This window comes from Eublepharis macularius, chromosome 11 (assembly GCF_028583425.1).
Source record: "Eublepharis macularius isolate TG4126 chromosome 11, MPM_Emac_v1.0, whole genome shotgun sequence".
Classification (NCBI taxonomy): Eukaryota; Metazoa; Chordata; class Lepidosauria; order Squamata; family Eublepharidae; genus Eublepharis; species Eublepharis macularius.
The window spans coordinates 44,723,833-44,737,541 of NC_072800.1; the positions used below are offsets into that span (position 1 = coordinate 44,723,833).

At 38.4% G+C, this 13,709-nt stretch overlaps 2 protein-coding genes across 2 annotated transcripts in view; one reads left to right on the top strand and one right to left on the bottom strand.

The window, feature by feature from the left end:
- Positions 1-282: 282 nt before the first annotated feature.
- Positions 283-2,219, bottom strand: LOC129337330 (uncharacterized). The gene is made up of 3 exons (XM_054990934.1): positions 2,214-2,219; positions 1,416-2,113; positions 283-419 (listed from the first exon to the last, which is right to left on the bottom strand). The coding sequence occupies exons 1-3, from the start codon at positions 2,217-2,219 to the stop codon at positions 371-373; spliced, it is 753 nt and encodes a 250-aa protein (XP_054846909.1). The 3' UTR covers positions 283-370.
- The window catches only part of SATB1 (SATB homeobox 1), a 125,466-nt gene continuing 113,905 nt past the window's right edge, over positions 2,149-13,709 (top strand). Inside the window, exon 1 of the mRNA XM_054992058.1 lies at positions 2,149-2,221. Within this exon, the coding sequence (XP_054848033.1) occupies positions 2,218-2,221 (4 nt within the window). The 5' untranslated portion in view covers positions 2,149-2,217. The remainder of the gene's footprint in view (positions 2,222-13,709) is intronic.

Sequence of the window (13,709 nt, forward strand, 5' to 3'; positions counted from 1 at the left end):
TTGGAAGCACTTTATTCTAAATGAATAACTAAAAATGTACTATTACCATCATAATACCTTTTGGGCATTCAAAAACAAAGCATATTATGTTACCTTTCAGATCAGATAATTTTCGACAGATTATTATTTAATAAAACTGCTATTTCCCCCTAATAAATGGCACAGAATTACACTCTAAGGGAAGACATGCCTTCAAAATCTTTGTTCCCATTTTGAAATGTTGACAAGAGATATATTTGTTTGTAAAATTCATGCACAATCAAATATTAAAAGAAAAAAGAATCTGGTTATGAATTTTACTCTGTGTTCTTTAACAATCATCTTGAGGAAAACAAGCAGTCCTCCAAGTTTGGGGGTGGGGGGTCCATTTTCAGATATACTTTCCAGGAACTTTGCCTTCATACTGTATAGAGTTCCAGCTAAGAAAGTAAAGGCAATAGTCTTTAAAAGTCTGTTTCAGAGGTTTAGTTTATGTCTACAGAAATTCAGAAATACAAATGGAAAATAAGGCAAACTGACTGTACAAAATCAAGCCTAGGTGAAGAACCACCCCAGTCGCTACAGAATACCTTCAACGGAGGTTGGGAAGTGGTACTGTGCAACACAAAGCCTCTCTCCACTCTCATACCCCAGATCAAAATGCTTCTCTCCCATATAATGTAAAATATTAGCTAGCTTCTGTGGTAGCTGGTCTGGATTTCATAGCCACGCCAGTCAGTTCTTTTATCATGGTCTGCCCGGCAACACACACCTTCCATATGTGTGTGTGTGCGCGCGTGTGTGTAAGTTTCCCTCTCTCTCTAGCTCTCTCTTCCCAGCTTTCTCTAAACCCAGAGACTCTCCATGGTCGAAGGAGGGCTTCTCTTACACCGCCCCGCTCGGAGGGCTTCTCTTACACCGCCCCGCTCGGAGGAGAGAGATGTTTGGAAGGTGGAGACTAAGCTGAAGCCTTCTTTTTCTCTCCAACCCCCTCCAAGCCTTAAAATATTGATCACCTTTGTCAGAGATCCCTTTTCGGAAACTGCCCTCCACGATCATCCTCCCCCTCCCAGGTTTGAAGTGAGCAGCAGCTGACAGCCAAGCATGTGGTGTATAAATATTGAAATAAACGATTGGGGAGGAGGGGGGAAGGTGGGGGTGATATATGAAAACTGGGGGGGGGGAGAAGGGAGGAGATAAAGAGGGGGGCGCAGAGCAGCCCTGGCGCGCTTGGCGCTCCTGTGCGGGGCGCTGCTCTCCGGGAGTGAAGGGGGGAGCAGCATTGAGATCGGAGAAGAGGAAGGGGGGAGGGAGAGCGAAAGGGAGAGGGGGGAGGGAAGATAATAGCATTTAAAACAACAACAACACAAGCCCAACAACAGTGATTAGCTCCTACCCGTCGCACAGGGACTGGGAGGGAATTGTGTGTGTCTCACCTGACTTCCTCCTTCCCCGGGCGGCGAGGGAGGCAGAGATAGGCGCGCACACAACCAGCCACTCTTCCCACCAAAAGCAGCCCCCCAAAAACCTGCGGAAAGGCGAGAAGGAGAAGAGACGCCAGCCGGGAGGGGGAAGCAAGAAAGAAAGGCGGGAGAGAGGGGGAGAAACGGACGGGCGCGCGCTCGCTGCCCTCCCGCCAGCCGGGCAACCCTTCGCTTCTTGCGCCTTGGAACCCGCGCTCGGGCTTTCCCCTTCTCGCCAGCCCGGAGAGTGACGGCGGCGGCGGCGGCGGCGGCGGCTTCTCTTCGGCTTCTGCACAAACGTAGGCAGCCTCCGCAAGGGGGAGAGCCAGCGAGCCCAGACGGCCCCAGCCGAGCGTCTCCTGCCTGCTCCAGCGCCGAAGCTTCGCCCAAGGCTTAAGAAGAGAGAGAGGAGGAGGAGGAAGAAAAAAAGGGCAGCGAGAGAAAAGTCCCCGCTGACGGGGCTGAAGTGCGGCTGGAAGCCCTGCTTTGGGCACTTCGCTGCCCTCGTGCCTGGCGGGAGGGCTGGAGAGGCAGGCGGGCGCCGCCTTCTCGTCGTCTTCCTCCTCTCCACAGTCGCCGCCTGCCAGGCAGTTCAGGCGTGGGGGAGGGAGGGAGGGTGGCGGTGTGCGGGGGCCCCCCTCCCTCTCGCGCCTTCCTTTAAACGCCCACTCCTGATGGGTGAAAAGACAACTTGAAGTTCAGTGCAATTAACTTCGCCGGCGCCTGGGAAGCTGAAGGTGTCGCCCAGCCTCGCCCGCCCTCTCGCTGCGCTCTCATGAGTGAGTTGGTCTTCCCCCCCACCTCCCTTCCCCTTTAGCCTGAGATAGTTTTCCTCCTTTGTGTCCGGAGTGACTGGTAGTCACCCTGGGGTGGCGGTGTGTGTGTGTGTGGGGGGGGGGTCTGAATAGGATTAAAAGACGAAATAAAAAAGGAAGGGGAGAGGAGTTAGTATTCGGGTTCAGGTACGGATTTTGCCAGTCTGGGTTTATCTTGCTGGCAAGTGGTTGGGAGGCGCGCAGACACCTGCTCCCTCAGGCAAGAAGTGGCCAGCGAGATCTCTGGAAAGTTTAGGCGAACTTCTGTCCTAGGAGCTTCAAAAGTTTGAAGTCCTGTTGCCTTCTGAGGGGAGAGGCGCCTGCGGTGTGTGTGAGGAGAAGACATTTGGCAGTTCAGCCAGGGTGTCAAAGTGAGGCAGTTTGAAGACTCGTCATGTGCGTTGCTAAGGGGTGGAGGGAGACGATGGGAACTGCCGCACCGGGAAGAGGTCAACTTTCGGCGTTGGTTGGCGGGAAGGGGAGCGGTTCCCGTAGCAGGGGGTCAGCTGGCCTGCAGGTGACCTCGGGGAGGCGGCTTCTCATCGGTGCACTTCTTTCCCTCCGCGGGAGGTCCTTCGTCTTCGCTGGCGCATTTGACTGATTTAGAACTGGGTGGTCCCTACAGAACGGCACAGAAGCAGCCAAAGGGGAAATGCAATTTCCTTTGGGTATTAACCTGTAGGAAAGGTTTCATTGGGAAATCTCCTCTGACAGTACCGACAATGTCGCCCTGCCTGCGTTGAAATGTCTCAGAAAACTCGCACGCTTTTTCGGGACTTTTTCCCAGCGGGAGTTGACTACACAGAGCTACACATTTAAGGCATAGATGATATACTGTCATAGTGATTATGTTTTCTTTAAACACCGTGGCAGAAAATGAAATTGCGGTGGTCCTAAATTTCCTACCTTTTTCTTTATAGTTCAGTTCTTCTACCCTCCCCCCCACCAAACACACACAGTTTAGACAACTAACTTATTTTCACTTGTGCTTCAGCTAAAGTTTCTGTTTTGTTAGCTGAGAAATCCCTTCTGTTGAAAACTGTTGATTTGGCACCTAGCTTTCTTGTCTTCAATTCATTTGACAGACTAGTTTAAACGTATTTTTAGTTCTATTCAGGTCAGCTTGAATGAGAATTTCTTCACCAAAGCAATCATAACTTTAGAGTAAAGAATTCTAATGCAGGGGAAGCTTTTTCTTCTTCTGCGTCTGTTATAAAGTATATGATTTAGAAACCACCCTTTATTTCTCCTGAGTATTATTTTGGTCTAATACATTCATATAGTTGTCTCCTACAGTCTGCTGGCAAACATTAGCATTCAAGCTTACATTTTTGACAAATGTGCAGACAGCAATAGCATGAATAGACATCTTAAATATTAACAACCTAAGCATCTGTTGTGAAACAAATTTAATATATTTACTCTGTTTTTCTCACATTGTTAAAAAAAGGTTACAATATGTGTAAAATTCCAACTTTAGTTGGCAAAAGGAATTGTCTGGGTATTTCGCTGTTTCTTGTTTAGTGTTTAGTAAGACTATTACCAGATACGGGATCTTCATTTGGGCCACTGTTTTAAATAAAAGATAAAAGCTGTATTCGTGTTGCACAAAGGAATGAATATAGCTTGATAAGCTTAGACATACTATAAAATCTGATTTTCTAATCTGTTCAAACATTCATTTATGTTTCTGAGATGTCCCTTAAAAGTCCTTAAAAGCATATAAGGCATACACAAAATAGAAAAGGTACATAAAATAAACAGCTAGTGCAGAAGAATGTTTATAAATACATATCTGTGCATACTAGTATGATACTTCATATTATTTTATATGAAGTATCATACTAGTATGCACAGATATGTATTTATAAACATTCTTCTGCACTAGCTGTTTATTTTATGTACCTTTTCTATTTCTATATGTCATTACCTACTTCTGTGCCCAGAAATAGCAAACAAGAAAGATTCCAAAGAAATCTTAATTTTAAAAAAGGTGGTAGAAAACACATTCAGACCGGTATGGTTATCTAACAAAGTTCATTTTGTTTTTCCTCCTCGTTAAATGCATAATTAAAAATTATTTATTTGCATGTAAAGTGAGCAAAAAACATCTACATGGGATGTAGTCTGCTCATGGGGGCCTTAAGAAAGGAACTTCCCATTTTTATTTGCTTGACTGTTGATCTTTTAAATTGCACAGCAATTTCTTAGTTAGTGCTTAGTTTAACATGAAAAATAAGTTCAGGAGCCCGTATCATGAGAGCAAAATGTCCCTATATTCATCAAGGGCAGATAAATTAATGTGATGGAGAAAATTTATTCTTGAATTCAAATTCTGAATTTGAATATGACAAAATTAGAGTTTGGGTATGCTAAGTTACAGTTGGTGCTATAGGCCTATGAGGTCAGCTGACAAACACCTGTTCTTTATTATTAGATTCTCTGGTTTCTCAGACGAAACACAATGTTTTACCTCTAAAATGCTACCTCAAATTATGTTAAAAATGAAATTCTGAATATGTTGGCAGGTGTCCTGCTCCAAAAAAGTACCTGTCATCAGTGTAGAAAAAACTGTACCACTGACATTTCAGGAGTCAGGACAGTAATTTCAGTTTCTTAATATTTCAAAGTGCTCTTCTTTTTTTTAAAAAAAAATCTATACACTTTTGCCAATAAAGACCACAACTCTTTTTTATCTTAAAACTCTACTTGTGGAAAAACTTGAGTGGGATTTTTAATGCAATTAATGTATAGCAAAAATATTTTCAACACCTCTATTAGAAACTGTTACTGAAGACAGCATTCCTTGAATGATTAGGCTAGAGTATATCTGTTTCTAGGGTCTACCGTGTTGTATTGTAGGTACTATTATTAATTTTACAAGTACATTTTCTTACATGTTGCTTAAATATTAATGTTCAACCATTTTTAAGATTAAAAGAGATAGGCCATATTTTAGGAGTTCTATTAAAGAAGTTCAGTTTCTCGTGTTGGGGAGAGGGAGATTATATTCATGTCTATAAAATATTTCACTGTTCTAAATGCCAATATCAAATATTTGCATGCAAACTACCGTGGGGCTCGAACAATGCTTCTGTTTTTAAGACACTAACATCAAATCTTTAGCCATCTGGGAAACCATGCACCTGCGTCCAAGTCCTGTTCCCTCCCCATCGGGTCTACTTACAGCTTGTTGTATACCATTTCTATATCTCACTTAAAAATTCTTTTTTATACGAGTTTGTTGTATTATAGATGGAAGGTCTAGGCATTCGTTGAAATGGAAGATAAGCGGAAATCTAATACTTCCTTTAATAGTGACAGAGGTTGCTGAAATGAATGCGTTTGGCATGATGGATAATTTTCTTGATATTTAAGATACATCCATGTTAAACTCATTAATAGACAAGTTACATGCATTTCTTGGATTATAAATTCAGTTTTTCCATACTGAGCATGATACTTCAATATTCTGTTCCCTTTTGGAATCAACATTTTTGACTTAAAGTCATCTTGCATCTACCTTTTATCTATGTTGCATTAAGCTGACAGCACAGCAATCAAGGGAAAATATTACTTACTTTCCTGAAGTAAATACCAGTTTATAAGTGAGTACATATATTTATATTCCTGTCTCCACTAAATAATAGCTGTCTCCATTTTAATATGTACCTGGTAGAGTTATCCATGGCAACTGAGTCTTGTTAGCATATGAAAAAAAGTTTTTATCATTTGGACCAGGGACAACTTAAAGGAAGATTCCATGCTATTTTCTGTGGGACATTCAAGTGTGTTTTAAATGTGAAGTACACCAGAAAAAAATAGATACTGCAGACGGTAAAATGCTGTTTCTCAAGAGTAATATGCATAAGAAGTCATACTTAGTATATATTCAAGTTGTTGAAGATAAGGGCAGAAGCATATTATTAATAACCAAAAGCACATATGTGTATGTGAGGAAAAATGTTCAGCAAATCTGTCACTATGCACTCTAGTGCATTTTAAACAGTTTCATTTATGACAGTTACTTCAGATTCCAAAGGCTGCTTGAAAAACTGATTATTTTAAAAACTTTAAAATGCCTTGGAACTTTCTATAAAGTTCTGGTGTGTTGTGTGCTATATTATCATTGGGTATTTCCCAATGCCAATCTAATTGTTTCCTGCAAATATGAATAGAATACTAAAAGTAGCATGCAGTGTGAAGATAGTAGAGAGAGAAAACTAGTGTTAGGATGTTCTGTTGAGGTGTTCAAAAGCTTTAAAACAAACCTTAATTTCATGTTTTAGGATATAAACACCAGTTAATACTAATTCACAAACACCTTGAAAATATGCAAGAAAAATGAGAGAGAAGCCACTTTTCTAAAAAGTGTTACCCTGCCATTAACATACAATCCTACCACAGTCTCTCTCTTGTTTAGAACACTGCATAGCTACAGTAAAGCACTTAATGACTGATGGTGGCTGTCTAATGCAATCTACTTTCACATCAATACATGCATGTGCTTTTTTAAGCCCTCCACAAATACTAACAATAGTCTTGGCTTCTACGTGGTATGTGATTTGAGACTACTGTTACTTCAGTCAATTATGTCAAAATAATACTTTCAGTCTTGTAAGATACTTCAGGAATAATTCCACTGGCACAAATCAAGTTTCATTCTTGAAAAACTGGTCTGCGATCAGAACAAGACTTGAATATAGTAGTGATAATACACAGTATAAAACAAGTTAGTGTGTCATATATCTTATCATTCATCTACCATTTTTTCTTGAGATAATTATTCTAGGAAAAAGTTGAGTTTGTGTATAAGCTCTCAGTAAAAGCTAATCATGTCTATATTACTGAAGTCTCTTTTTATCACAATAGAAAAAACTTCATGTTATCAGTGCATTGGCTGCATTTATTGTGGTTTCACAAAGCCTGTACTAATAGTTTCATTGCTATAGTAAGGGACGTGTTTCTGTCAGAAGCATATTCCTATAGAACACAGCATATACCCGATGAGAAAAACTGTTGGTTTCCCAGAGTTCCAAATGCTGAATTCTTAAAATAAGTTTATGCCATAAATTGATAAACAGTTGATCAACCATTTAAAAACCACAGCATTTTCCCACCTGTCGTAGCAAGGTTTGACTTGTATAATTTTGGTTGATATAGTACTGATCTACTATTTTATTTTATAGATATGCAACCAGTCTTGTGTTTGAAAAACAGAACTCTTAGGTCTCTGGCATGAAAGATACACTGCAGCATAAGTGCAAAATATTGTTGTTATAATTATGGAAACAGAACCCAAGGTGTAAAGATTTTCCTTACAACTGAGAATCTCTCTTAAGTCGTAGACTATGCAGAGTCTTATGTTCTAAGTCTATATACACTGGAAGAAAATAACTTGTGAGTTGTGACAAACAGATCTCATCTCATTAAAAGAACAGTTTCAGTATTTCAAATTGTAAAATAGAAAATACTAATTAAAATGATGTTGTATGCTGGTGGAAGGAATTTGTGTGTGTCTACATAGGTAACGTTCCTTTTGAAGTGTAAAAGGGTCCCCAGAGCAATTAAAATCAGCTTTTAACTATTAAAAGTTCAGTTTCATTTCTGAGGATTTACTGTCCTTTAATAATAAGTGTTCTTAACAGCTTTATAGACTGATAGTATGTCTCTATTATGACATTGAAGTATGTGGAGATCTCACTTTGACCACTGTTTTGTGTGACCATGTTATTGTACTGACATCTTAACTCTATCCAGTACATTGAACCTGTGGAGAAGCATAGGCAGCATAGCTATGCTTATAGGACAAGTGGATATCTCATCTACCTGGTGGCCATTCTGGAAACATCTTGATAACCTCAGAGCAGGTCAGTCTACATAGGCTTATATGCTTAATATATGATAGTCGTCTTTTTAGAAAGGATTGTAATTAATAAAGAGCACATTAAAACAGGTCCCCTAAATTCCTCTTATAACTGTGGCTAAATTAGTAAAAGCTATTTGTCAATCTGTTGCAACATATCATTGTACCTTTAAAAATCTATAGACTGGCTTTTAAAATTTGCATATATAAACATACATTTTATTCTTATTGTTCATAATCTCTCCTTTTAGTGCACCATTCGGACAGCTCATATTGCTTCTAAAAACCCCAAATCCACTAATTCTAAGTATACTTATTTATAAGTACATGTTGTTGAAATCAGCGGAACTTCCTTCTGAATAAATATGGTTAGAATGGGGCTGTTAGAATATCTAAATGCTGTAACTATCATAAAAATGATATCATCCTATAATCTTTTGGTTTTGGTTCTTTTTCTTTTAAGATTATGGACACATCTACACTTTAGAAATGCTTGTCTGTGGTAAAAAAAAATCAGGTACAAATACTTTTCCAGCAGGGATTTGTCATTTTTAATGTTCTGACATAGTTTGTTCTTTCACAGATTGTAAACTTGCCCCCCTCCCACAATAATACTAAGTTTCTTAAACAACATACTTGTGAGAAGTCTAGTCTCATTGAAATCTGTAAAGAGTCTAGGATGGCTTTGGAAAATTAGTTTGTTGTTTGCTGTATAAAAGTATTTCAAGGATATAAACATCGAATGTGTAGTATTCCATAGCCTTAGGAAAAATCATTTTGTTATTGTTCTCCAACTACTACAATATTTGGAATCACTCTTCACATGATCTTGGCCCTGACCTGGGTGGCCCAGGCTAGCCCAATTTCAACAGGTCTTCGAAGCTTAAGCAGGGTTAGCACTAGTTAGTACTTGGATGGGAGACCACCATGGAAGTCCAGGATTGCTACACAGGCAGGCAATGGCAAACCACCTCTGTTCATCTCTTGCTTTGAAAACCCTCATCATAAATGTTGACTTGATGACACTTTCCATGGACAGTCGTATGACTATTGGGTAATCTTGTAGGCTTTGAGGAGAGTAGTTTTGAAAGAAAAAAACACTTTAATATATATAGGATGTGTTCTTTGTAACTGGAGACAGTTATTATATTGGATCCTTGTAGAAAAATTCTGTACAGATGATATGTGGTACTAATCATATCTCAGCAATATTTAACTCTTTATTCCCCCAAAATTAGTAACTGAAGAAACAGATGATAATATCTTGCTCTTCCAACCAATAGAATAGGCTCCAAGGGCTACTTACTTATTATTGCAGCAAAGGGATCTTAATTTGATTCTCCTAAGACTGAGACCATTTGGACCAGCTACCACCGCAGAGCACTGGTTATCAAGTGTTTTTACCTTTTTATGTTGTAGGTCAGTAAAAAATCTTGAATATCACAAAGAAAATGAACTTGTCTTTATCTTGTTCTCAACAATAAAAGGGAGTAACATACAACTGGCATTGGTTATATCTTCCTGCAGGCTAAATAGCTGCACTGAAGTAGTTAGATGTAGTTAGTAACAGTAGTTAAAGTTTTCACCAATGTGTGATTTGTTCTTTCTGACTGGAGAATGAGCAACCATCACCCTTATCTTCAGAAAGAGCTTGTTGGGTGCTTGACCTCTTTCCTCTTTTGAGAATGAAGCTTGGCTCAGCTGCTGACAGTGTAAGCACTATACAAGACTGGTTCTTCTAAGCTTGCGCTAACTTCCGCAAGCTCTCTAGGCACAATTCAAGGTGCGATCATTGTGTTAACCATATGGTTTCATTTCCATTGAGCAGGTCATCTCATGTTATATTTGGAATACTCATCCAGTGAAATAAGGGGCTTTTGTATAATGTTTGATAAGATCTTTTCAAAATACTATTCAAAATTGTATATCTATTACAAAAAAAACCTTTCATGAGACTTTTCAGTAAAATTTATATGACAGTGGATTTCATCAGTTTTGTTGTTGTTGCATAAACGTATCAAACTGTTTCTGGCAAGTAATAAAATATCCCCCAGAATCCTCCTGTTGTATTTCTAGGCAGTGTATCATATATATTGTTCTGTCTCTTTAAAAATGCAGTCTCCTCTATTTGCCCTATTAATTGTTGATATGTTGCCATCCATGAGACAAAAATTAGAGCTGTAATTAAATAATCATGTGATGCTCCTTAGTGCCAGTGAGAGCAGACTCATTTTTCTGGGCCCTGATGGTCACTGATTATTGTATTACTACCGGCTTGCTTTATTTATTTATTTTATGAACAACAATGTATTTTAAACGCTGACCTTTTTAAAAATAAAGAAAGCAAATAGCACTAAGTTGGCTAATTGGCTACTAGTCCACAGGGACTTGAAATAGACATAACTTTTCTGCTTTTGGTCAGCTGACTGGGAGAACTATCAGTGGTGTGGTTTGTGTGCCATTTAATTTACACTGGTGTTTTGGCTGGGGTGGATGCATATGGGGAATGCCAGGAGAATTACAAAAGGAGCAGGGTATTAAAATTCAGAAATGATTAAAATTGAAATAAAAGGATGCTGCTTCTTTGCCAGTACTCTGGCAGTCATAATGACACACAGAGATTAGTTTCCACCTTCATCTTTTCCTTCTTTCTCATTTCCTCTTGTTTATTGTTGACACATTTTCCCTATGCCTTCGCTTCTCTGTGTCTCTTTCATATATTTCTACTTTTTTCTCTCTTCCCTTTTTCGTATGGGGGAGCTTACTTAACCTTATTATTACAATAACAGAATAGGTTATTAATATTTAATATCCACATGTTTTGAAATTTCTCAAACCTGGGTCACCTCTATTAAATGACATGTCATTTTATTGTTTGTTAATCCTTATTTTCCTCTTATAGTTTCTTAGATACCTTCCTCTTTTAGAGGTGGTTTAACTTGTAATGTTTAAACACCTGTGTTAAGATACGGGGGGGGGGGGAGGGGAGGAGAAAAGAACTTATCAGTCATGGATAATCAATTATGCATGAATTCAAATTTAACAGATGGACGTTGGGAGTTAAAAATTTCTCGTTTGGCTTCATGATTTTTTTTTCTGTTTGTACGACACCTGTCTCTTATGTATAGATAAACATCTAAAGTAGCTTACAGCTTTTCTTATATCTTTGTGGGTTTCCCCCCTTTTTCATGAAAAAATTCCATTTTACCGGTTTCTCACTCATTTTTGTTTTCTTTATATTTAAGGCTCATATACCATCTGTGGGTTGTATGGCATGTGAGCTCATGAAAACATATTATTTAACTTCCAAATTGCATGTAATAGGGAACTTCACAGTTAAATAGAGCTGAACTGAGTGTCATTGCTACAGCAAAACATTGACCTGTGTATGTGTGTATATTTATTGAGGCAAAAATGTATAGTTCTTTGTTTTTCATACCATTCAGGTTATTAATATAGAATTACATTCGGGAATGATTCAAACAGAAAGTTGTACATTAACTTAGCTACACAGGGTAGTGCGCTTGAGAGAAGCAATTCTATGTAATGTTTAGACTTATGATCTCCAGGATTTCAGGAGATTTCATATAGAGTCACATTATTTATTGTTGGGACTTGTATAAATGTATACCTGTACCAAGTAGCTACTGTGGCATGCCTTTTGTGGGCACTGAGTTAATCTTATATTAGAGTAAAGCTATCACTGAACTTTACATTACCAGAAAAGTAAGAAGTGGCACCCTGAGGTTTTGTTTACAACAGCGGTTTGTTTGAAATAGTTGTGTAAGTTTTGATTAGGAAAAGATGAATACAGATTGAAGTAAAAGAGATGAGAAAACAGTTGTTGATTTCCTACAACAATAATATCTATGAATTATTTCCAATTGGAGATCAAGCAGCTGTAACATACTGTACCATATAGATTTTATATAATCATAATTAAAAATGCCTTAAATTTGTGTGCATACATAAACAGATAGTATGATAATTTTATAATGTAATTTTGTAGAGAGTGGTACATTAGTGTTTGCGCTAGTTGAGGTAGAAACTTTTTTTGTGTGCTACAGTACGTAGTATGATCATTATCCTGAATTTTTTCCCTTTTTTGCTTCTGTATTATAGTTTTCAGGGAAAGGAAATTCCTTTTCCTAGAATCAAACCATCAAGAATAGCATAGAGAAAAATCTCCGATATATATAATCTCAGAAAACCAAAAGGTTTGTTTAAATATAAATATGAATTTGGGAAGCGTTAACCATTTTAAATTTTTTTTTTGTAGGGGAAAAGTACTAAAGAGGGACTGAAGAGCAGTGTTCCTATTTCACAGACTGGTCTTGTGGGTTAGGGCTCTGACCCCACCCCAGTCTCTGGGCCACTGCCAGGCACAGGGACCAAGCCTAGTAGGGTCCTTGACTGAGGGCTCACAGTATTCTTCTTGATATTGGTTTTATTGTTTTATAACCATCACAACATCAATGGAAACATATATTTTCACAGAATATACTACAGTAAGTTTATAATGGGCAAGGGAACAGTCTCCCTTTGGTTTAAGCCTCGGTAAAAGAAGTGTGTGTAGGGGATGTTGATTCACTTCCCATGTATTTATTTGCTACATATACACCCAAAAGTATGCCTTGCAGTAAATATGCAGTAGATACGCAGGGTGAAGCCGAGTCTTTGCCACTTGGCTGCCACAAGTCCCTATTTGAAGATACGTATCTCTTCTTCACACTTTACATGTTTCTCACAGCAAATATTGGTGTACATTTAGCAAAGGAATTCCTGTATAAAGTGTGAATTGGTCCTAAGAGAAGGAGATGCTAAAATTTGAAAAAGAAACTACCCACCTTTAGTGGGATCTAATCTCTAATTACCCAACCAAGTTAATTATTATTCAAATCAGGTATTCTTTACCTGAATTAATTATCCAAAAAGACTGCTATCATTGTTAGCAAGAAACTAAGAAGCAATATGTTGATAGGAAAAAAATTAAAAGCAGGCAACACCTCATTTCTTTGATTACTGACCTAATATTTTCATGCTTCTGTTACATTTTTTTGTTTTAAAAAAGTTGGTTGTAATAAAACTCTGAACGTGTGTGTGTGTTTGTGTGTGTGAAAGATTTCAGATCACTTGCTTACTACAGTTGTTGCTCGGTTGCATTTATATATGTTTCTTGGTAATGTTTTGAAAATGTAATCATTATATAGAGAGAAAAAATAGAAAAAAACCCATGGTTGCTTATACCAGCTCACTTTACAATGCTAGTTGTAATTCTGTTTCAGGTCAGCATCCTGAAAGTTCTATTGAACTGGTTGTCACAGTGATGCACTTGACCTTGGTCTTGTTATATCGATGTAGGTAGAATTGTGCATAGTTTTGCCATTCCTCTGCCCTCCAACATCCACTTTCCATTTACATGGTCTTATGCAAAGCCTTACTAGACTAGTTCAATTGCAGGAAACTGATCAGAGCTGTGTAGAATATTTTAGGGTGACTTGGATTGGGAAACTGCACAAAAAAGGATATTTGGATGTATAGGTATTTATGTACTAATGTTACTTATAAACAGGAGAACAGGAATTT